Raw genomic sequence first — 25,513 nt, forward strand, 5'->3', positions numbered from 1 at the left:
GGCGGTGCAGTGAGAGGGGCTGCACCCGCTGTTGGGGAGCCCCTCGTTCCCCGTTCCGGCTCGTCCTGCTGCCTCCTCCTCCGCACACTCGGGATCGCCCGGACGCGGTGAGTAGCGACGACGCGAGTCGAAGCGTTACGAGCCACCCAGGACCCCAACCTCCGCCCCGCCCCTCCCCTCCCGCGCCCCGCCTCCCCCGGCGCCCTGCGCCAGGGGCCGCCGCGCCGCTCCGCCTTTCCCCACATGTTTGTCCCGGGGCGCGTTCCGTAGCGCGTGCGGCGGCCCCGGGGCCCCTCCTCTCTGCGGCCGCGCGATTGTGCGGGTTGAGGTAGCAAGGGCATAGCTGGGGAAGGGAGTGCGGCCGCGCGCGCGCGCGCGCGGAGGGAGAGACACGCGCACGCCCCCGCCGTCGCTGCTGCTGCTGCCGCCGCCGCGCGCGCCCGGCCCCGCTCGGCTCCGCTCGCAGCGACTCGCAGGCGCCATGGCGGCCGCTCGCAGCGACATGGCGGAGCCGGAGGGGATGCTTTCCGGCGAGGCGGCGGCCGCCGCGGCCGAGGAGGAGGAGGCTGGGGCTGGGCCCGGGTCCGGGTCCGGGTCCTCGTCGTCGCCTTCGTCCTCCACGGCGGCGGCGGCTGAGGCGGAGTCCTTGTTGCTGCTGAACGGCGAAGCGGAAAGCATGTCAGAGCCGAGCCCGGAGAGCGCTAGTCAGGCGGGGGACGGGGAGGATGAGGACGAGGAGGAAGAGGAGGAGGAGGAGGGCGGCGAGGAGGAGGAGAGCAGCTTGGTGGGGAGCAGCAGTACGAGCAGCGGTTGCTGCAGCGACGAGACCCGCTCGCTGAGCCCCGGCGGCAGCAGCGAGGCCGACGCCAAGGAGGAGCCCAAGGGCCCCCGGGGCAGCCAGGAGGACGGGCTGGGCCGCGGCGGCGGCGGCGGAGGTGGCGGCGGGGGTAGCAGCTCCAGCAGCGTGTCCAGCGGTGGCGACGAAGGCTACGGCACCGGCGGCGGCGGTAGCAGCAGCGGCAGCAGCAGCTGCAGCGCCACGTCGGGGGGCCGGCGGGGCAGCCTGGAGATGTCCTCGGACGGGGAGCCCCTCAGCCGCATGGACTCGGAGGACAGGTCAGTGCGCGTCCCGTTCCTCCACCGCCGCCCGCGCCCTTCCCCGTCTCCTCCCGGGGAGCCGGGGGTCCCTCGGGCCCCACGACCGGCGGGCGCCATGTCCGGTCGCCTCCCCGCCTCTCAGCGCCGGGGAATTCGTCAGCCCGCCTTGCCGCGGAGGCGAGGGGGCCTCTCTTCCCCGGGCGCCGACTGTCTCTCGACCGCCCCTCAGCAGCAGGGGCTGTCAGGGCGGCGGCGAGGGGCAGCCACAGGTTTCCTTGGCCAACTTGTGCCGGGCGGGGCAGGGGGCGGCTTGTGGAGGGCCAGGGCCCTCCGCCCCGCTTCGGCTGCTGCCCTGCCGGGCCCCCTCCGGCAGCCTGCCCGCTGCTTTTGGGAGGAGGGGGAGCGCCCCCATCCCCCATTTCCCCGGCCGCCCGGCACCGGGGGTAGGCTACGTGGGGGGTGCTGGGGCTGCAGCCATCGCTGTTAGGCGTTTCGTGGAGAGCTCCGGAGCGGCCCCCGCCGCGATCTGAGCACGGGGCGCTGCCTGTTCGGGTGGCGGTATTTGGTTGTCGCTTTCTTCAGAAGCTTCTGATTTGTTTCACATGGGGCTTTTGGTTTTTTTTAAGGGTTGTATCTTGAGCCAACGCACAGTCGGGGTGTACTAAAGCTTCAGGATGGAAAATGGTGTGTGGATGTGGTTTTGCCGGCATCCGCACCAGGGTCTCTGCAGCAGAGTCAGAAAGCTGTGGTAACCTCTTGAAGCATAAGGGGTGGGGGGATCTAGTTTACTAAAATAAAAAGGAGACCACCTTTTCTGTATTAGGTATGTATACGTAAGAAGCATGCACACTGTTAAGCGAGGCTCAGTAATTCGAGGTTCAAAGTCATCTTTGGATGACTTCTGTAATAGTAAATGTAGAGATTATTTCTTAGTTTTTTTTTTTATGTTCACGGTATGCATTTAATTTTACCGAGACTTTAGCTAGGTTCTTGTGGAAAGGCACAACCAGATTCTCACACATGGCTGAATTCTACTTTTCATGTCTGGTTTAGCCTACTAAGTCAAGCATTTCAAAGAACATGGCTTACGTAGTAGCTTTCTTGGCTGTTGTGTGCAACGGTTTAATTGACAAACTGAAAACAGGATGAAAAGTAGACATAAGAACAGTCTTTAAAATGCTGTAGCTCTTAGTCTTTTAAAATAGCTTAAGAAACTTGTGCTATTTTTTCTTTCAGTTTAGCATTTAAAAATGCTAAGGTCCCTCTTAGAGTTGCAGTTAAATAACAATTACACTTTTGTTTATACTTTAAGGTAGTTTCATTGTTAAGTATGAAGATTATGTGGTTTGGTCCAGAAACTTACTTTGAATGTATGTTGCAGCAAATTGTGTAGCTGTACAAATACCCATATTTCAGGAGTGGGGCGTCACTAGATCTAACCTCAAGTGTTAAAAACAAACAAAACCCTTGTGAGTCAGTTCCCCAAAACCATGTAATTGGCCTAAAAGTCTGAAGAGAGCAAAAATTTAGTTCTTTGGTTTCCATCTGACTCCTGAGACTCATAGGATTTACATTTTCTTTCTTCCAAACTTGTATGAGATGGAAGGGGCTGCGTGTGTCTGAGTGTTGGGGTTTTGTTTGTTTGCTCGGTTCTTATTTTTTCAAAAGCTGAAATTTTATGTGAAATCACGTAAGTATGGGAATAGACTTCTCAAAAAACAACAGGTACATAATGGAGTTTTAAGATTAGTTTCTTGGTTTTCATAAAATTGAAGTCTAAATCTAGTCCTGGTCTTATCTGAGTGCATGTCAATTTGTGAGTTGAGGAAATAACAGATATAACTTGCAGGGTTTTCTGGAAGTTCAGTGTCATTATGCGTTGCTTTTGCACTCCAGAGCTAGCATGCTACTTTCTTTCTCTGTCATTGTTCTTGTGGTTCTCTTGCTACAGTCATGCAGCTAAATCAATGTGTATACTCATCATTGCTCCTTTCCAGTACTGTTGGTTCAGACTTGGTTGCAGAAGTGGGACTCTTGGCATTTAGTGGTTTAAATAAAGACTGCACATCGGTTTTAATTGTTGCAAAGTTTTATCTTGAACTGCCTGGCTGGAAACAGGGGTGCTGAGGGAATTTGGGCTGTAATTTCAAAGCTTCCTTGCTGAGTTGGGTAAGGAAAAGAGCAATGCTGCCAAGAGCGTCATTTGTTACTCCTGCTGATCAGAGATTTCATTTTGTGTGCATTCGTTGCTGCAGCATGGTAAATGCTTTATTATTTTTGCAACGTGTAGTCCAGCAAGTCACTTGCTTAATCTAAGTGATCCAAATGATTGCTGCTGCTTGGAACCCCGCCACACCATAGTCTTGTGCCTTTTAGATGATCAGACAGACAAGCAGAGTGCTGCAAAAGGTAGGGGATATGCCAGAGACCTAAAGAGTATGTGAGGTGGGATGATAAAATACCAGGGAAGAGCTGGGAATGGTTTAGACTTATAGGTGAAAGGCACAGGTTTATGCTAATATATTAAAATCCTTAATGACTTAATCATTCATTGGTTTGGCCACCTCTGCATTAAAATTAAAGTTTTGTAACTATTATTCTATTTATTAAGTGATGTTTTATATTAAATAGTATGTTGTATGGTGGTACTTCATGACCTTTGCTTACTATCTGTGTCTCTGAAGTCCTAAGGAACTTGGTGTCTTATCTCACAGTATGTTGCAAAGTAAGATTACCTGGGGGAGTGAAAAGAGAGAAAAAGAGAGTGAACTAACATGCTTGAATTTATAGTCCCTGGGTTAAGCTATAGGAAGCTGGTAGAAGGGTATATGATTCTCCTGCTGTAGGCAGGTTTGGTAACATTCAGAGCATGCCCCCAGGCTTGGGATTTCTTCTCTTGTTTCCTCTTCAGAAAATTTGAATAAATAAGAGGGTGTGGTGAGAGGGCCTGAATTCCATGAGTGATCAAATTCCCGCATCCCTGTGCACAGTCTTTATTATTCTCCACAATACAAATGTGTTATCTCTTTGATTTTTGTTTTAGTGATTTTTGTTTAGTTTTTGTCTATCAAACATAAACTACAAATAAAGCAGCTGAACAGGACAAATTTGCATATGATCAAATTATAACTACTGTTCATCAACTTTTATTGCTAACATTTTGAGTGTATTTTGAGAGTATTTACTGAAAAAGTAAATAATTTGGGGCATTACTGTAGGAAATTTATAAGTATTCATAACAACACTGGAAACAAATACGATGTTAAATATTGGTGCCCTGAAACTTGAGGTAGATTTTAACCAGCTATTTCCATGCACTTTGTTAAAACATATTTATCTTCCTCCCCCAAAAGCCCAGAAACAAAAAAGCAAACCCTAAGTTGATACCTAGGATAACCAGCTGGCCTTTTCAGTTCAGTAGTATTAGTAATGAGCATTGAGTGCAGTAACTATGGGACTGGTAGGTATCTTGTTGATCTGTAATAATTTCATTTCTGCTGTGCTGAAGTTTGTCTACAACTTTTGAGTAAGCTCAGGTCAGCTGGCTTAATAATAGGCTGCATTCACGTCTAATTTATCCTCCAGATTTACAGTTAGAACAAAGACTGTTATCAGCATGTGAATGCTGGTAATTTTCTTGTGCCTTTCCCTAAGTTCATACATGTGCTGAAAGGATGGATGTGTTTCTCCAGAGTTCTCTGGAGCAGCTAGTCTTATCACTATGCTGAGAAGCATTTGATGCGACTTTAACAGAAAAAATAGTGGTTCAGTTAACTGTAAACACATTGGGCTACAGGTACTGAAGCTAGACCTGAGCAGATGCAGTACAAATGGGTACAGATCAGTTGACCTGGATGCAGTGAAGATGTATTTCTAGCTCACTGATACGTTATTGCTGAACTACAGTATTTACTTACAAATACTTAATGTTAGAATACTGAAATAATTTAAATATTGTTTACTGGAAAGTTTATTAGGAAATGTATCTAAATCCGAAATAGTTTCATTATCAGATTTTGTTTGATTTACAGAACAGTAGTAGATCCTGCAGTTTTAATAAAATGTTTAGCAGAAATACAAATAGAGCTAAATGAAGGGCTTTTTTGTTCACCTTGTGGATTTGTCTTCTTTGTACTGTCATTTAGAAGTTACCTCTGATCCTCTTCCATTCATACATCATCTTTACTTTTAGTAGTTTATCTCTTGTTCCTGTCTCTTACTGACTAGGCAAAAAGCACTGAAAAAATGTTTTAGCTGGAGGTATCAGCTGTTTTGCCAACTAGTATGTGAGTGCTGATTGATTAGCCAGTAGGCCAGATGTAACAGGTTGTTGTTGGTCCTATGCAGTAATCTTTCCCTCCACGCTAATTAATGTTCATCTTCACAGTGCAATGTTCATGTAACTTGCAAGGCTTCTGTTTTTTAGCCTGTCTTTTACTGTTACTCACTAACAAAGTCAGTTATTGGGAGGGGCTCAATCAGGGCATACTCAGTAATACTCAAGGAAACTTTTAGCTATCTTAGCCATATTAGACTTGTAGAATCCTAGAAATGTTATTACTCTGTTCCTGTGTAATAGGTGAGTAGCTTTAGAAACATTTCAGAAAAGTGTTTAAATAATAAACCTTTTTGTTCTTCAGATTGTTAGGCTTTTTCTTTTTTTTTTTTTGAGTGAAACAAGTTGAAACGTAAGAGACTCAGGCCTGAAAAATCTGGGATCTTGGCTGAGGGTTTTTTAGTCTAAAATGTTTAAAATTAAGGCCTTCTCAACCTTTAATATGTATGCTGATTTTAAAATATTAGCAATTTAGAGGTTTAAATACAGTATTTATCTAGTTTTTGAGCTCTCAAAAGCGAAGAATGTTCAAAACTGATGACGCAGTGGTGTTGTGAATTGTACAAGTGATGTTTATGAAGGCAGCATAGTAAATTAGAAATATAATCAGAAAGGCATATGGTATTAATAGGTATGCTCCATGTATCCATGTGACCAGATTAAAAAGTGCTTCAGGCCTCTCTTTGCTGCATACTCTCACTTATTCCTATTCAGGAAATGAAGAATCATTCATTAGCACTTATGGCAAGGTGGTTAAGTCATTACATTCTTTTTTATAGTGTGTGTAATATTGATGCATCAGAGTGGGCTATATAGAAGATGACACGAATTTACAAAATTCTGCTGAAAATTATATTTTCAGCATTTCTGACTGCATTTATTGTTTCTGTCATTATTTACTTTCAGATTGCAAGATAAACCCCTTGTTTCTGTAACGGTTATGTTCAGGCCTTTCTGGCCCTGAAGAAAACAGCTTTTGATGGGAAGGCAAAACAGCCCAGATATTTTGTATGGTGACTATCTTTATTACCAAATCTGTTGGTTGGTATAATTGAGTGGTTAACATGAGGTCTTTTTGTTAACAAATGAAAGAGCTTGGTATAATGGGCTGTTACAGTTATTGCAGTAAGATGTAAATATACTTCATAGAATTTGAGAAAAACATTTTCCTATTCAGTGTAAAAGATAAGTGGTACTGCTTTTATGTTGGACTTGTACTTCCACACAGGTGTAGGTGCATTTTGTTTAAGTTTGTGACTTCAATAAGATTATTAACTTCTGAATATGTGGTTTAGTTGGGGGTTTGTTTCAGGGAATTTTCTAGGCAGTAGTGGAAAGAACCGTCTTGGTGGCTGTTTTTTGTGCCTTTTTTTTCTTCCCCTTTTTTCACTTTCCAGTTAAGTTAAACTGGGTGTTACGTGCAGCCTGAACATCCATTTGGCAGAGATGCATTTCTGGAGTTGGTCACAGATAAAACTGTGATGCAGTAGAAGTGTTATGCCATAGCCACTCTTACTCAAATTTGCACAGCTTTCCAGTAGTTTCATTATATTTACATCTGTTTTGAACAACACTGTTGAATTACAGAAAAATGGTAGGGGAATAAGCAGTATGCAGAGCTAGCATGGAAGACAGTAGTATGTAAGTACACCTAGAACCCATTGTGTTGGGGTAGTTGTGGAGCAGCCTGTTATTGAGTAAGTGGGGACCTGGCATAGAAGCGAGCAAATGGAGTATTTGAGGTGGGAATAGGGGTTATTGCTGAGGGGGAGACATGAGGTACACACTTTTGGTTTGATAGGGAATGAGAGATATCTAATAGCCTGAGGAAAAAGCATGAGCATAACCCAAAGAAAGTGAAAAATTGGTCTCTACCGTTCAGGAGGCAAGTAATTGCAGGGAATCCTTGAAAAAGGTGGGAATGTAAACTCCAGTTAACCTGTGGAGGAGAAGGGAACAGAAGAGAGTAAGGGACTACTTTGAACAGTGAATTTTACCCACTCTCCCAGTTACTATTAAGAAAAAAAAAAAAAAAGGTGGCATGACTTGCAGAAAGCCTGAAGTGGTAGTTTGGGTATATTCTTTGAGGTAGAGGTTTCATTGTTTTGTTACCTATCTGTATAACCAGCTCCTTTTTATAACTTTTTATGTAATCTGTCTGGAGTTGTTAATGCTAGAATATGAATGTATTCAAATCAATTTGTTTTAGAAAATGAAATATAAATATTTCATTTTATGCTTGCTATTTATCATTGGGGTTTTGATGTGCTAAAATAGTGGTTACAATTCTTAGATTGTGATTTTGCAACACTAAAAACAACAACAAATAATTGAGAAAAAATGTGAAGCCTCTCTCTGAAGATATGGGTGTGCTTTTTTCCGGGGGAGGGGGGCCTGTGGATGGGATGGGGAAAGACATGGGATTTCTTTTCCGATATTTCATATTCTTCTCTAGACTATCTTTTGCTAAGATGCAGTTGCTGATGTTTAGTGGATACTTTGTTTAATAGATGGTCAGTTAAGGTAGATGCAAAGGTATTTGATAGTGATAGAAAAGCAAAAGATTTGTTATGATCTTGAAAGTCCCATTGTCATCCTGATGCACTGTAAGAGAGTGCTGTAATTCAGCAGTTTGTGCAGTGTCAGACAGAGTAAAAAGAAACAAAGTTGAGTTGAGAGATTTGTAAAGGACAAGATTCTTGGTGCATATAGTAGTAGTATTCTTTATTAAATGTATTTTACCTAAATAAAGTACAGCATAAAGAATCTCCACTTAATGTTTCATGCAGCATCTTGTACAAATTACTAGTTCCCCTGTAAAATTGGAACAGTGTATTTAGATCACTGTAGTTTATTGCGCTGTAATCAACTTAGATTCCAAGTATTAAAAAAAAATCAAGATGTGAAGACAGTATTTCATTATATACACAGTAAACAGAGAAACATAAACCTTTCTTTGCACTAGAAATAAAACTACTTTTAGCATGTCTTTAAGTAGACTTCCTTAGGGTAATTTGCATGCCAAGTTGTAGATTAGGCAGTTTGTACAAGTAGTACTTAATTCAGTGTCCAGCAGAACAGGAATTGGACCTCAGTTTATAACCTTCTATTATGAATGGAGTCAATTAGTGGAGTTTTACTTTGCTGATTCCTCTGCTTTAGATGCCAGGTTAATACTGGAAGTAGCACCTATTCACTGAAGTATGAATAGGAAAAGCTGCTGCTTTATAGAATGCTATCCTATCTGTGAATTATTATTCTCTGTTAAGTTGAACCTAACATGACAGTAACTGAAACTGGAGGGGATTTTCAGGTCTCTGGGAGATTTGTACCTTTCTTTGGTTGCTTTGTCTTCAGAGCTTTGTGTTCTGGGGGTTAGGGAAGGTATCCTGACGATGGGAGAATCGGAGGGTGATTTCCCCAACACCCTGCCTGAATGCTGTCACCTTCCTGTGCTGATTACACCACTTCATGTTTATTATGGTTCTTGAGATGGAAAGCATGGTTCAAATATTTATTTCTGGTGGTTCCTGAATGACTGAATGTTTCTTTTGTGCTTCTCCTAAGATGTGCTACTTAGTAAATGTGCAGTTTTATAAATAAAGGTTGAAAATTATGAACCACTTGTTGCTGTTCCATAACTTTCTGAGGAGATTGTCAAGTTGAAGATAGTGGTTCTCAGAAATGAAAGTCAATTTTATTTGTATCTTTAAGGCAGAACCACTTACAGTTTCTTGATTTGTGTAATTCTTTTGCAGATGTAGTCTTGGTGCTGTCATATCACAAGGCATGTACGTTTAACCTGCTCTGTTCTTCCTGCTCTTCAGATATTTTGGCATTCCAAGGTTCTTTGTTGTGTTACCTGTTCTTCTGTATTCTTCTGTATGCTACAAATCCGGTGATGACCTGGGTTTGTGTTATGTAAATATTCTGAGCTCAAATATTCTGGGGCTAACAATCTAAATAATCAAAGTAAGTGATCCAGGAGAGTGGAAAAAGCTCTAGAGAGGTGGTGATTCATAACACACTTTCTCTGTCTTCTTTTGTTTCCTGTGCATGTTTGTTATTTTAAGCTCCTTCAATTCCTCTATCTTGAAGAGCTTTTTTCTCTTAGCCTGGTTTTACGTTATCAATTGAGAGTGTTTCTAGTGTAACCCTCTTTTCTGGGTATTTATACCTAATTTAGATGTCGCTGTACACTAAAATAAGCTGCTGCTTCAAAAAGAATTTAAAAGCAAGTTCTTCAATGCTGTATAAAATTTCTCCCTTGATTGTTTTGTTTTCTACTAAGTTGATTTCTTAGTAGCTACATAACTATATAGATATTCAATAGTTCTGCAAGCTTGTTTTTAAGATTGATTTACGAATACTGTTTGAGTCATGTTGAGAAGTTTTTGTTAGAATTACTTAATCTGTGTAAAGCATATGCTGGATTTAAAAAAAGAAACATAAGTGAATCAGAAGCACAAGTGCTTCCAAGTGAGTGGGTGCTTTCTGAAATTGTGCAGTCCTGGTAATCATGGTCTTTTATCTAGAAGTTGCCTTAATGTTGCTCTAATTTATTTAAAGGTATCAAGAACCTGAAGGTGTTTCTGGAAAATGCTAGACCGAAGGAATGTTGGGTTTTGGTTTTAGTGGTTTTTTGTTTGGTTGGTTGTATTTTTTTAGTATACTATTCTACCTATATAAAATTACTTTTGGTTTTGGAGAAATATATGTAAAAGTCAACTAGTAATACTGATTCATCAAAAGATATTCTGATAAGTAGAGTTATTAATGACAGGAGAAAACAATAACACTGAGAAAACTGATTTAGTTGTAATAGTTTAAATGCTTGCTTGGTTTAATAGCTTAAGTGTTTGCTAAGGACTTGCAGATTAGAGTTGCATACGTACCAACATTTAGTAGCAGAGGAACTGGAATAAAAAAAAAAAGATTGCCCATAGCACTTAAACCAAAAAGTAGCATATAGAATTTATCAGAAATTGAGGACAAAGAGGACATGGAACTATGATTCTATAATCCATTCAAGATATAGTCTAAAAGAAGAAAAAAAAAATCCAATTGAGTGGCAACAGATCAGTATTTTATTTAAAAGGGAATACCTTCCTTTCTTCTAGTTCGAAGAACTTTGTGTAAGACATTAAAGAGTACAGATGAATATTGCTGGAACAGGACCTACTACAGAAATGGCTAAACTGCTTATAAAACAAAATGGCTAGGAGTCACAGTTTTCTGATAGTTCTCTTGATAGGCTCCACTAAAATGCAAGAAGCTTGCTGCCCTGACACACTTCTCTATAAATAACAAAATGTAGGGGGCTTTTTAGTTTTTTTTGTTCTGTTTTGTTTTGTGGTGGTGTGGGGTTTTTTGTGGTTTTTTTGTGTATTTTTTTTTTTCTCTCTCTCCCCTGTGCCTCTGGAATCATCGTATTTCAGATGATCTGACACCTCAAAACACTGAGAACCTAGAATCAGTTGCTGTCTTTCTTAATTAGCTAGTTTTGGGCCACCCAGGAAAGAGGTAAAGGCTGCAAGAGGCACAGCTTAAGCATGTGTATGCTTTCTGTAGTATACCATAGAATGAAAAAAAATAAGCCCTTCAGACAAAAGTTTGTAGTATATATAGCATCATAAAAGACACTGATTTGGGATGTCCCTTGACCTCCCATTTCAAGATGAAGCAGAAGATGATGTTTTATTGTCAGAGGTGTGGCTGCTACTAACTCTGCAAATACTTAACTGCAACACTGTTTTTGTTAGACCTGCTGATTCACCCACTTTTTTCTTTCTTGGGATTTTAGAAAGGGTGTGAGGGCAGGATATAAAAGGAAGCTGTGTGCACACACCATCTTTTTTTATTCCACTTAAGTCTTTTCTTGACCAAAAAGTAGAAGCACGCCAACTCAGCCCAGGAAGTGTCGGACTACTAAAATGTTTCTATCTTTCTATCCATGAATGGGCTTTTCAATCCAGAGTGTCTTTCTATCTGCTTGGGTTTATCCAAGAGAGGGAAAGGTTCCTTAACAAAGGGAAGGTAGTAATGGAAATTACATCCTTTTTCTTTATCTGAAATCCTCAAAGCTTGTAAGTTGGAAAGTAATAATGCATATCAAAGAGGAGAAACAGAACAAAGTAGGGAAAACGCAGACATTCTGGCAAACTATTGGTAACAAAACAAAGACATTGAAATAAATTTATAGCTAAATAAGTTAAAGCAGGTTTTTCTGCCTTTTTCTAAGCTGTTTTTCCCCAGCCGGGAGATCTGTTTAAATCCTGACTGCCATTATCAAAGCAGAATGACACAAGTAGAACTTAAGCGCTTGTGGCATTCCCCTATTGCTAGTGACAGACAGGTCTTGGTTTGCTCCCAAGCTGTAAGCAGGCTCCAGCTCCATTGTAATGGATCTATAGACCATAGCCTGATGAAGAACATTAGACATTTGAGTTTCAGAGAGTTCAACTCAGGGGTCATCCCAAACAATAGAGCATCAAAAACAGTCACTGCTGGAGAGAGCCTGCATACACAATAGCTGTTTTTAAGAAGCACTATTCAAAAGACGGACTAATTGCTAAAATTTAAAACTGTTACAGCAAGCACAACCTAGTCTTCAAGTCTGTTATCCCTATTTTCATCCTAATCCAAGCACCAGAATCAACTTGAAGTAAAAATCATAGCTTTAGAGGCAAGAACTGAATGCCTTTCTAAAGTACCCTTCTTAAACCCACACCTCATTTTACCAAGCGTGCAAACAGTGCTTTCCAAACGCAGCAAGGTAGAACTGAAAATACAGAATTTTCTCAGAAGACTCAGACCTTTTCCCCTCTTCCTTCTGCATTTTTTTTCCACCTATCAACAGCTTTGAAAAGATACTGAAATTTAAAGTGAGTTCAGTAAGAAACAACATTAACACAAGCTTATGCAGAGGATTCACTACCTCAAAGGTGCTGTTTCAGGTTTTATTTTTAACTGTACATACTTTACCTGTAGCTAGAAATAATACATCTTCACAATTAAGATGATTAAAGTTTTGCTTAGCATCACTGTCATTTTAAAATGCTAGTACCTGCGCATCTAGATGTGCATGTGAACCAGCTGTGTCTAGGTGGTTAAATACAGTCCAAACTGTATTTATAAACAATCCTGAAACTGAAAAAACACAGCTAAAAAACTTGCAAGAATTTCTAAGTCATTTATGGAGAACAAAAGAAGGTCTTCAAGCATTTTAAGTTCTGTATTATTCTTTTCCTTTAAGAGCAAAATGAAGCTATTGTTGGACTCATGTAAATATGAGTATCTTCTGCTAGGAAAAAATAAATGTCTAAGTTATTCCTAGTTCAGAATGAACAAATTTTAAACCACATATTTTACCATGTGCGTATTTGGGCAGTAGTTGTTGTGCACAGTTAGATGTGAATGAAAATATAACAACCCTGTGATGTAACACATTAAAGGAAATGTTGTATCTGACATTGTTCCTGACACACACTTGTTTCTCCAAGGAGATTGTTTTCCTCACTAGTGCAAGTAATCCCTTGCACTGAATTTAATGACTAGTATGCCTCCAATTTTTCTTTCCTGTTTTTGTTAATCTGGCAGAAACATGGACAGTAGGAGTCCAGAAGGAGTATGTACAGAAACCAAAGGAGCAGCATAGAAGAACATAATTTTTACTTTTCCATGAAAACCCATTAGCAACTGTCCACTTGAAGTAATAGTAGAGGCAGGCACTGAACACACACACAAAAGGCCAATCAATTTGCTATTATACTTTTCATGTCTGCTAAGCATATTCCCTCTAGACCTTAGCTGAAGTAACCTTCCCTCAGGCAAAATTCAGGCCTAACAGATGGGCGTTATACCATGCCCTTGAGGGTCAAGAAGCACTGCTTCAGTCTGATCAACAGGAACTCATTTCAGAGTTACAGTACCTCCACCTAGTGCGCTTAGCTTCCAGTCCCCAGATGTTCAGTAGGTAAGCAAAAGACCCAGCTGATTTCAGCTAACACCAAGGGAAATGACTGTGACAGATCCTGTAATAAATAACCGTATCTTGTAAGTCATCAAATTAAAAACAAGCAGAGATTTCAGGGAACATACATTGCAGGGTTGCTAAAACCTGTAGTGAGTAGCCTTCAAGCTGCACACTACACTAATTAAAGTGAGAAATCTTCAGAAACAGTTTCTTCTGAAGTACATAATGATAATCCAGTCATAAAGCATCAAATCCATAGAAGATAGCCTCCAAATAGATGAAAAGCATAATTAATATTCAAGAATCCAAATACTACAAACCTCAGTGGAAGTAAGTGAACATTTTAGGGGAAAAAAAAAAAACAACGAAACCACAGTCAACCCACCAAATCTCCCAAATAAACATAACCCCCTACTAGTTTATTTAGCTTTTTAACAGTCGGTGAAATATCCTGTGGTTTCTGCATGAAGCTTCAGCTACCTTGTTCCAATCCCAATGATGAAGTTTAAGAAAGAAAACTGAACAGTGGCTCTTAGATAAAACAAACTGGGAATAATGGAAACATTGTGAATGACAGTTATTTCTTACAGCAACTTGAAGAGTTAAAACCTAGAATCCAGCAGAAAGCTTTTACCACATGGAAGACTAAATCACAGCTAGCTACTTGGAGTGGTGAGGGTATGTTGCGTTGCATTTGCAATATGAAATAAACTCTCATGCTATGCAGGTTCATTATTTGAGTTATTTTTGTCTCTGCTTAGAGACATTAACCAGATTGCATGCCTGTTAACCAGAGAAACCACACTTCACCTGCTTGAGTGCACACTTCTCCCCCCATTCTTTCACAGAACTCATTCTGTGTTACGTTTTTTCATTGCTTTTCCACTTAAGACTAGGCTGTAAAACTGGGGAGCCCTCGAGAGACCTATGCTAAACACCCCTTCATAATCTGTCCTAGTTACCATACCTCTTAGTTGGAAGTTTCCTTATGCATATTTATGGGTTTTTTGAGAATGGTACTAATGCCGTCAGTGGATGTAGAAGCTCAGACTGTAAATAGCTTGAAAGTTTTAGGTCCTAAGTGTTTATGAAGTACTGCACTTTGGTACCTTTCAACTGAGAGAAAGCTAGGGTTGCTTACTGATGTCCAATAGTCTGAGGCAGCTGTTACAGGAGTGCTGTATCTGCAGTACTTTGCCATCCTTGGTTAAGCAACTTCCTGCTGGAACCACTGATGTGTGTTACTTTACTGTACGCAACAGAAGTGGTCAGGCTATGTATGTGCCACTTTGCATGCATTCAAACCTAATTCCGAGTATTGATTTTGAGAAAACTGTATAGATAACTCAGGTGTGTGTAGTCACATTTAATTATTCAATTTTCCTATCATCCTATTGGTAAACTTTGCTTTAATAGCACAGTTTTACAGATTTTTACTTTTGGGGATAATATTTTGCTTAGGCATCAGCTGAGGAAGGAGGGGATATTAATCCCCGTATTGCATCTGTTGTGGGCCTAGTGTGGTGGAAAACTTTGGATTGCTTGCAACATTCTTTGCACTTAAAGCTTCTGACATTTTCCTGGAGGGATCCTAAACTACTGTTAACAGTAGCAAACACTGTTGAGAACAGTAGGTTCAGCTGGGTGCTAGTTGCAATTTTTTTATAAGTTTCTGGTGAATATAAAAAATAAAAATATGGAGCCTGTGGAAAAATGCTGTGAAGCAGCAAAGAGCCCATACAACTTTCATGGGTACAAGTCATGCCTTGTAAGTTGTTAGATCTTTTTCAAAATTGGGAGGGGAAAAACCCCAAACCAAAACAGGTCATGTAGTATTTGTGCAGTATTTAGGAAATACGTATTTGATATATTAAAGTAAAAAAACCCCTGTTGAATAGGTGTCTAAAACCTTCTTTTCAAGTTGGAAAAGAAAGGCGTCTACTAGTGGGTGAGAAGGGGAAACCTAAACAAGGTAAATACCTGTGACAGTTTCAAAATCTATCACATAAAAAAAAAAAGCTATCACAGTAATGATTAAAAGAAGATACAGATAACATAAGAAATTGCTAGTAGAAGCTTTTAGAGCAAAAGAGTAAGCATGCTGATGATCTCCAAATTTTGAATAATGTACTTTTTATTAATCTAAGTGTGTAATAGATTAATAATAGTGGGTATGGAAACAGTGATGGTCAAAAATACGGAGCACCATATATACCTTTAAAAAGCAGGATGCTTTATCACAGAAATCATGTGTGAGAGGTAGAGGAGAAGAGGGATGTGATAGAAGTTAGAAAATTATAAATATTACAAAGTGCTGAATAGGAAGTTATTTTCTTTCTTTAAAGTATATAATTAGATTTTTTTTCCTTGCACGTTGGTCAGAAGAATATGTAAAGGCACCTATGTAAAAATTACTGCTGCATACTGGGCTGCGTTAGCAAAAGTGTATATATGTGATCAATAGAAGTGATTCATCACCTCTGCTTGGCACCATAATGGCACTGTGTGCGGATTACTTTGTCTGGTTTGGGATTAATTCCAGATATTCTTATACTGGAGAGGATTCAGTGGAGGGTCTCCAAGACGGTTAGAAGGCTGAAGCAAATGCTATGCATAGAGAGGCTGAGAGATTGTGTTTCTTCAGTTTTAGGATAGGAAGGGCAGTGTTACTGCTGTTTTCAGTGACCTGATAGGGAGGTTTAGCAGAGGAGGAACCAGAGTCATTTCAGCCCTACAGCTGCCAAGAACAAGAGGCAACAGACAGAAGTTGCAACACTGGAAATTCTGATGAGATGCTGGGAAATCTTCTCTCTCCCCCACAGCGAGGTTAGTCAGACACTGGGAAAATTGTCCGGAAAGGTAGCAGAAACTTCAGCCTTTGAACACACCCATTAAACAACTCAGCTGGACAAGACTACAAGCAGTCTGATCTCACTTGCTCCTGTTTGAGCAGGAGATTTAACCACCTTGCCTTCAGGGGGCTTTTCAGAGATAAGCTATTCTGTGATGCTGAGGCTTTGTGGAGGCAAACAACATAACGGTCCTAAAAGGCAGGGAACAGGTTCACAAGGTAAAGAAAGATATATCAGTAGTTACTTAATGTTTATTCACTAAGAATATCAATCTGTTTCCCTATTCTTGGCTCATATATGGAAAGAGTATACTCTCTGCAGTTTCTTTTTGATCGATTTACATTTGGCTCTGTATCTGCCAAGGTATGGATCAGAACAGCTGATGAGAATGACCCCTGGTGGCCACATATTCCCGCTGCTGCTTCTGGCTACTCTAGAAAAGCACGAGTTTAGACCATGAATGTGATGGACACCATGCTGGGGCAAGTGTGGGAATACCTTAAACCTTCTGTAGAACTTCAGTGCTCTATTCTTTTTAAGGATTTTATTGTTAGTGGTGTATGCTGGGCTAGAAACATTTCTGGTCTGACCCAGCATGCCTTCCACCCTCCTCAGCACTCTGTCACCATTCCATCCCTCACTCCGGGAAATAAAAACAATGAATGGCTGCTTAATGTAGCTCAAAAATGGCCTTGTTAATCACATGAGAGTTAATTTTCTGACAAGTCAGTGAATTGAAGAATTTTCCATCCCTCCCTTTTATTGCCAGGGTCCAGGAGAAGTTCTACTGTCAAGTTGCTATGTCCTGACTTTCTTTGTTCTAGTTAAAGTAATGAACCACAATAAATAGTAAGTTTATGTCAGATTTTCTTTTCAACCTGTATAAATATATCTGAAACCATACCCCAAAGAGTTACAATTTTTATTTGTTCTGTTAACATTCAACAAAGATGAACTTTGGTGTGTTTGTTTGTCTTGCAGCATAAGCAGCACTATTATGGATGTAGACAGCACAATTTCCAGTGGGCGTTCAACTCCAGTCATGATGAATGGACAAGGAGTTCCTGCCTCCTCTGCAAAAAGCATTGCTTATAACTGTTGTTGGGACCACTGTCATGCTTGCTTCAGCTCCAGCCCAGATTTGGCAGATCACATTCGCTCCATACACGTGGATGGTCAGCGAGGAGGGGTTGGTGTTACTTTTTTTTTCTTCCTCTTTCTTAGTTGCCAGTGCTTTGCTCTTTAATGACACTAGCAAGTTGTATATTTTAAAGTGTCAGTTCTGTAGCTAGTGGCAACAAAAGTTGGGTCTTCAGCAGTCTGGCATTAAGCATTTAGCTGTTGTCTTCTGCGTAGTTCCCTAGATTTGGTATTATGTACTTTTAATTGAATGTCTAAGAATTTAGTGAGTTCTTAGTAAGTGATTTAAAGCTGTCGGGTTTTTGATGCACTAACTTCTTGGCATTCTGAAGCTATTGGAATGTCTTTTAAGTGCTTGTACTTGGAATTCAGTTTCTTAGAACTTTTAGTGTAGGTGTTACTGCATGTGAACTCAGGTGAAGTTATATCTTGATTTTTATGAATGAAGTCTCATTAGAGGCAAAATGTATACAGAATGTATAATAGCAAAGATGAAGACTAATTGACAAAGTCTCACCAAGACAGCTCTATAGTACTGATGGCAAGTATACCTTCAATATAATTGTATCTCGTATTTTTATTTATTATTTTAAATTGAGGTGCATATATCATGATGTATGTTTCAGTCTAGTCACTGGTCAAATGATGCAATTTCCGTTGGTCTCACAATTTTAATGTTTCAGACCATCTTCCAGTAGAGTAATTTCAGCTCTGTACTTAACTACCTGCACCTCACATATTGCCTTTGATGTCTGGAATATGTCATATAAACTACCTTTGCATCAAAGACAAGCAGTCTGCCTGCTTTCATTGCTATATGTTGCAGCTCTTTAATTTCTTGAAGAGCTAATATGAATCCTTAACCTAGAAGAGTCATTATCTTTTGACTTTTTGTCCTGTCACTTCTCCAGAAGTAAAATATTAGGCCATTACAGTTTAGCTTGAGTAAGAGACTTAAATAAAACGCTAATTTGCATTAATTTAAATATTTTGTTATGTAATTGTGTCACTGAGACAGCTGTGACTCTGGTTGTATTTAGCTAGTGGTTTTTGCATGATTGAACTTTCATATTTGGTGACTTTTTTTCAGTCTAAGCAGAATCATCTGTCCAATGAGCTGTTTTTTTCTTTAGCCGCCCATGAGATGATTTCTGTAGTTCGGTTGCACAGGATCTGTCCATAAAAGTGTTACATGAATCTTCGTTGAAACAATGAAATAGATGAGGTGTGTTGGCATCCTGTGGGCTCCCACATAGCTGCATTTCTGGAGTCTTTATTAGCCTATCTGTGACCCCATTTCGTTTCTTAAAAAGGGGCTGAAAAGATTTCAGGGTGGCTTGTTTTGGTTTTGGTTTTCGTTTGTTTGGTTTTTACCATGTGATGTGATTTGTGGTTATTATTATTTAGAAAATGTTAGACTGTATTTGTCCTCCTGAGGGATGAAGTTGTTGGAAGCACCAAGCGACTGATAACTGTTGCAGTCAGTTCACTTTTTATCCCCCGTTGGAGTTGGTTTATTTTTTTAAAAGCTCTTGAACTTGGCGCTGTGGAAGGGGACTGATCCTGGCTGGTTTGTTTCAAGGATTTGTCTGCCACCTGCTGGTGAGGTGTTTAAGTGGTGTTAGAAATTATATTCTTGTGGTTTTGACTGGATTTCAGTTATTACTTAGCTACAATGAAAAAAAATGCTTAGCTGCATTTGAAAAAAAGTGTGGGCAGTAGTGCTTATTGAGAACTTAAAAGCAATGTGATAAGCGTCCTTCAGTAGTAAAATGTATATTTTCAAGCTAATCTGAAGCATGGCTCTGAACCAAGCCAGAGAAATCCTTGAAGAGTCCAGGAAATTTTTTGACAAAATAGTTCTACTTCCAAGATTTTTTTTTCCCTGAAATATTTTGGGTTCAGCCCTTTGTCAAGAGTTCCCAAAAACTGGGGGCTGGACTTCTGGTGGGCTGTTGTAAAACCAAGTGCTTCATCGTAATGTCCTTTGCTGTGTATCCTGCAGGCTGCAGTTGCTGGTGGAAATACGGGGACAGTTACAGAGCTGTTGCAGAGCTAGGAATCTTGGAAATTCCCATTCTGTGACTTCCGGGGGGGATCTCGAAACTGCTTGAGGGGTTGGTCTTATGTATCAGTCATACAGATATGTATGGTTTTTCAGCTTTGCTTTAGAGAGCCGGGTTATCTATCTATTATAGAGCAAGTATGTAGCACTTCTGTGGGTGCTCTTTTGTTTTGAAAATACAGCCTTTTGAAGATAGATTTATTTTTTTTAATCTACAGAAGAGAACAAGAAACTTGAATCCAGTTAGTTCCCTGCAGGTCTGAAAATGTGTATTGTGGACAGTGCTATTCCAGGGGCCTGTCTTTTGCTCCTACAGGTTAGGGTTATACCTCCCTTCACACACAGACCTGTTGAGGACATTCTAATGAAAAGGAAGTTCATGGAGCTTTTTTGTTCTCTCAGTTATAGGTAGACACAATGAGAGGAGAGAGAAAAGCAGCATGAAAAATTTCTTACTTCCCTTAATGCACTATTGTACATGTGACTGATCTGTACACTAGAATCTCAGAACACTCATAGATTTTAAATCCTATTAGAAGTTGTAACTTTCTTTATCAGGAATTGAATATAAGGCCCTAGCTAGAAGTATCCAGTATTCTATAATGTTACTCAGGTATCTAAATAACTGTATTCTAATGAAGAGCTTTTACTTTTTCATGCTCGAAGAATAAAATTGTTATTTGCTTATGGCACTAAATGATTTTATTTCTTTATCTGCTACCCAGAAAATGTAAATTCATAATTTAAAAATGTTCTGTCTCAGTATCTGATACAGATACTGAGTGCAAACACTGAGTCTCAGTATCTGATACAGATACTGAGTGCAAACACAAACTCTTTATGGGGGTTGCAGTGGCTTTTAATTGTGCTTATCTGCAGGAGCATCTGTTTTTTGATACTTTATTCCAGTGACCTGCTTTTTGACTATTTGTGGTTGTAATTATTTTTTCCTTACCACATTTTTACTCTATCAGGTGTTTGTTTGCTTGTGGAAAGGTTGCAAAGTATATAATACACCTTCAACAAGTCAAAGTTGGTTGCAGAGGCATATGTTGACACACAGCGGGGACAAACCTTTCAAGGTAAGGTTTGCTGTAAGATACATCATCCCTTATTTTACAAGTAATCGTATTTATTTTTCCTCATAAAATGTAATAATTGAAAAATGCCATTACAGGAGGATTTCTTAAAAAGTATCCAGTGAGGTGAGTCTTCGCTTTTGCAATAATAGTGCCCAAAGGTGCTGTTCTGTTATGAAAACAGGTGAAGATACTGTTATTGTTTCTGTATCCCTTTTTCTTTTAATCTATAAATGGTAGGGGAATGTGAAAGTAAGTAATGTTGATGTTGAATTTTTTGTGCATTTTCCAGTTGAGTTGCTTACACTGTTAACGGCAAGACATTTTGCCTCATGCTTTACACTTTCACATTAAACTTTGGATCATGCCTAATGGTGCACGTTCTGTGCTGGAGTAAGAGTTGGTTCTGTTAACAAAACTCAGATGAAACACAGTCAGTGATTATGGTTAACCGCTCAGAGAATAATAAGGAAGTCAGGAATGCGGGACCATTGAGCTGACTGTATTTCCTGCATAGTATTTGCTAACTTTCTCTTTCTTTTTTCCCCTAATCTGTACCTGCAATTCTAGGTATAGTAGTGTTTATCATTCCCATATCCACCAATCCGTTATTAATGAGTTGCTTCATCCTCTTATGGATACAGTTGGGGCAGTTCATAGCTGTCAGTCCTGGATCACTTGATGGTAAGTCCCACCCACACTACTTCAGACTGAAGTTCTCGTTCCATGTAGGATGTGAAAATGAATTAGGTTTTTTTTTTTTTTTTGTTTTTTTTTGTTTGTTTGTTTTTGTTTTTGTTTTTTGTAAGTTTAGGTAGCATTTTATGCCTTCCTCTGCCCAGTTCCCCAGCCTCACTAAGTTTTAGTCACTTTCTTCACTTCGCTCTCTCTTCTTTCCTCTCAGGTACTATCTTCTGGGTTTTTTTGTTTTGTTTTCTTCGGTGGTTGTTGGCTTTTGGTTTGGGTTGTTTGGGTTTTTTTCATTTTTAAGGCAGCTTTATTACAAAAAAATACTTTTCTGTTACAATGATGCCTTCCAGAAGTTGCTGCTTCTGCATAGCTTATAACAGTAGGTATTACAGAAAACAGAACTACTCCAAATATAGGGAGTAAAAATAGTGCATTGTATGTGAAAAGAGGTGTTTTTTTCAATAAAGGTTAGACTTTTTTTCCATACTGAACTGTGTAGTTTAGTCTGAAAATTTCTGACTGAGAATGAATAACAGCAGGAAACTTGCTCTTGAGGTTATCATACCTTTTGTTCAAAGGAGTAAGGCTGGCATGCTTTTGGAAGCACAATGATCATGGATCCCTGGAAGTTTGCAGATATGATTGTTCCAGCAGCTGATCTAATCTTAAGTGCTGTTCCCTGAGTAAAAGAAAAAGTCATCAGAATAAACTTGTACCTTAGGTCTTCTAATTTTTGAATTAAATATTTTACATACATTATAATGGCAAGCTTTGGTCTTGAAAGAGGGCCTTGCAGTAGGGTAATTTGTGTACTCTTTTGGTCTGGATCGAAGAAACTGAGTTTTAGAGACACTGGGTTTAAAAGAGGTGGGCATAGCTCAGATATACAGCAAGTGCTTCCGAGTCTGTCAGTTACCTGCTGAGTCAGTAAAAGTTGTCATCCCGGTGTTTTGGCTAGGCTGATAGAGCTAGAGCCCTAAAATTTAAAACACTTAGTTCTGTGTTAAATATGTGTTATTTCACCAGCTGATCTTCTGTATTTTCTGGTCATAACTAAGGCAAATAAGAAAATACAGGCTAGGGTTGCAGTAGTTAATCATCATGGCTCAATGTGTGTCATTTCAGCATTTTTTCCTACTGTTGTCTTAATCCCTCCTTTTTTTTATCTCTCTATTTCTCAATCTGTTCCTGGGGGCTTTGAATGGAGGATAATTGTGGTCTCAGTAGAATTTTGTAACATCTTTTGTTCCCCTGTCATTTATACTGAATATAGGCTTCAGGGCTCACATGAGGTAGCCAAGTAAGTAAGTGTCTGTGGTAACAGCCTATTAATTAACTAGACTCCTTTCCTCCTTACTTCTTTTCTTTTGCAAGCTTTTGAAGTCTACTGTCTGATACAAAAACTTTTAAAGTGTTGGATATTAACCTTGGTTGGTCTAAGAACAGCCATTACTAATTGTTTCACAGCAGTCATTCAGAAACAGAGCAAATGTTTCTGTTTGGTTCATTTAGCTGTTCTTATAAATCTTAATTGCTCTTTTTTAAGGAAAAAACAGTTTTTTTTCAAGTCAGATTTGTAGTAAGGACCTCATGTTCCTGATGATTACTCCAACAAATCTCCCAAAACCTAAATTGCAAATGAAATTTCTGTTGCCTCATGAGAATATACTTGAGTTCTAGCATGAAATAAAGGAATCTGTCATTTTAGAGAACTTAGAATAGTTGAAGGATATGTTCCTGCTCTCTCCTGTCATTCTTTTGCTTGCAGGTGAACTTGTTTTATGTAGTTGCCCATGTTGGATTTAATTATCTATTTTTGTGATACACATGGTGTGGTGTTCTTTGACTAAAAGCTTTATCCAGCTGTAAATGAGCTGCTGTGCTTTCATATTAAAAATTAGTTGTAGGTTTACATGTCCTTTCCATGCATACATATAAACTGTGTGACTGTAATGCATTTGTCACAGAAATAAACCCACTTCTAAATTAAAAAGGCAAATGTTTCATATTTTCGTAAGTTTTTTCCTTTATTTCCTGTTTGTGTATCCCCCTCAGAATTAATCTTGCAATACCTCTGTCTCAGAAAAGCTAAATTTCCTTATGAATATCTTTGTTATTCTAACTTCATTTTTATATGGGACAATTTCTAGGTAGCGTATGTCCTGTTCATAAGGAGGAGATATTTTATATCTGAGTCATCTGCTGAACTAAGGGGGGAAAAACCCCCAAACCCTAGATTTTTGGGCAGAATTTAGAACCTTAGTCCCCGTTAGTCGTATTACTTTTCTGTTTATTCTCACCTTTTTTTTTTTTCTGAAGTGTTTAATGCTGGTGGCCTTGGGTTCATGTAGAACAACATAAATGGATATTTTGCTGGGGTTTTTGGACATAGTAGACATTCATTTAATATAGGTATTTTCAGAGCATATAATTGTTTCTCTGAAGACATTTAGTATGTTTAATGCTTGTGTATGATTCTGCATCCAGAGCTGAGAGAGAAAAACCTGAACATAATTCTTTTTTAGTACACTTAATTACATAATTTTTGAAGCTTTTTAGAAGCTGGTGGAATGTTGTGGATTATCACCAACATGTAGTGGTGGTCCTGTTGAGGGTTCAGCAACTTAAAGGCTTTCAGGCTTTCAGAATATGTAGGCAGGTGTATCTAGAGGAATAATCTGCTGAGTTAGTAACTGTCTTTGGCAAGCTAAGAAAAAGTGAATGAAGAAATTCTGCCTTGCTTGTCCTAAACTTGACTGTTACAGATAATAAATAAATTTGAATAGCTAATGTGATGTGACAGCCTGCATTTTGCAGCATGGTTTCTGGTACTGAAAAAAAATTGATGTACTACTGACCATGCCTTGTTGCTGTACAAGGCATTGAAAATTGCTTGAAGACATATCAAAGTCTTAAAATGTAGTCTAGATGATCAAATACAAGATGTTAGGTACAATGAAGGGGAGACCTTACAACAGTCTTCCAGTATCCAAGAGGCCTACGAGAAAGCTGGAGAGTGACTTTTCACAAGGGCATATAGTGGACAGGGGGTAATTGCTTTAAACTGACAGAGGGGAGATCTAGATTAGATCTAAGGAAGAAATTCTTTACTGTGAGGGTGGTGAGACACTGGAACAGGTTGTTCAGAGAAGTTGTGGATGTCCCAGCCCTGGCAGTGTTCAGTGCCAGGTTAGATGGGGCTTTGGGAGACATGGTTTAGTGTATGGTGCCCCTACCCATGGCAGGGAGGTTGGAACTAGATGGTGCCTTGCAACTCAAACCATTCTCTGTTTCTGTGGAATGGTAAAGAGAGCACAAAACAATGGAGACTTTATGCAAAATAATTGCATATAGCAGTCTTCTGTAAATATGACTGCATGTGCATATTGTAACAGCTGTTTTCACATACTGATTCCAGTGGGTATGCTCTTAATGTTTAAGATCAGTCTCATACAGGATTTGCTCATGTAGGGTAAATGCTTTCAGTGACAAAGAATAACGGTACAGTGTTCATTGGAGGCTTTCATCCTTCGTTTAAAAGGGGAGAATGAGGGAGAAATTAATAATAAAAATGAAATTTGATGCTCATTCTACCACCTGTAACTTCAGAAATCATTAAGGGGTGACTGCATTTGATATGGCTCTCAGTAGAGTTATACTTGCTGAAATGCAGAAAACACAGCCAAGCAGCTTCAGTCCTCATTTGGAATTCATATCTGTCACTCTCTTGGCAGAATATCTTCTAACCATTAGAGTATTGCAGATGCAGATAGAAAATGTAAAGGCATTCTGCCTAAGCTCTTAGATGTTGAGACAGTAAGAAAGTTTATCCAGATGTCTAAAATACTACTGTTACATTTACTGGAAAAAATTGCACACTGAATATTCTAAAAAGGAGATTTGGTTATTCTGAATTCAGAAAAAAAACCCTGTACTACTAGATTTTTTAATATACTATTTGTTAAAGTCACTGGTCATTACTGCCCATTAATAATGGTGGGTATGGGTACACTGGAGAAATTAAACCTTTTATATGTTGACTTATTTTCTCTTGAAGTAACATATCCACCAATCCGGACCCAATCTATCATATTAAAACTGAATGCAAAATTTATAGGTATAGGTTTTTGGGGAAAAATGTAAAGATTGGTTTAAAGTTGTACATAATAGTTCAGTTTGATTTATTAGAAGCCCTCTAGATCTGTATAATTATCTGGTGGGAAGCTGATTTGGTGTGACTTACCGTCCAGAGATCCTGAAGTGACAGCCTGAACTGCT

General features: G+C 39.6%; 1 protein-coding gene across 3 annotated transcripts in view; it reads left to right on the plus strand.

The window, feature by feature from the left end:
• Positions 1 to 265: 265 nt before the first annotated feature.
• Positions 266 to 25,513, plus strand: part of AEBP2 (AE binding protein 2) — a 45,676-nt gene continuing 20,428 nt past the window's right edge. Inside the window, exons 1-3 of one of the 3 annotated variants that reach the window (XM_062616776.1) lie at positions 266 to 1,116; positions 17,243 to 17,450; positions 20,441 to 20,548. In XM_062616776.1, coding sequence (XP_062472760.1) covers positions 482 to 1,116; positions 17,243 to 17,450; positions 20,441 to 20,548 — 951 coding nt within the window. In that variant the 5' untranslated portion in view covers positions 266 to 481. The remainder of the gene's footprint in view (positions 1,117 to 17,242; positions 17,451 to 20,440; positions 20,549 to 25,513) is intronic. The other 2 variants (XM_062616773.1, XM_062616774.1) reach the window with 2 other exon arrangements.

The sequence above is a fragment of the Pezoporus occidentalis genome, unplaced genomic scaffold (assembly GCF_034315485.1).
Source record: "Pezoporus occidentalis ecotype Australia unplaced genomic scaffold, CSIRO_AGI_Poc_V1 ctg19, whole genome shotgun sequence".
Taxonomy (NCBI): domain Eukaryota; kingdom Metazoa; phylum Chordata; class Aves; order Psittaciformes; family Psittacidae; genus Pezoporus; species Pezoporus occidentalis.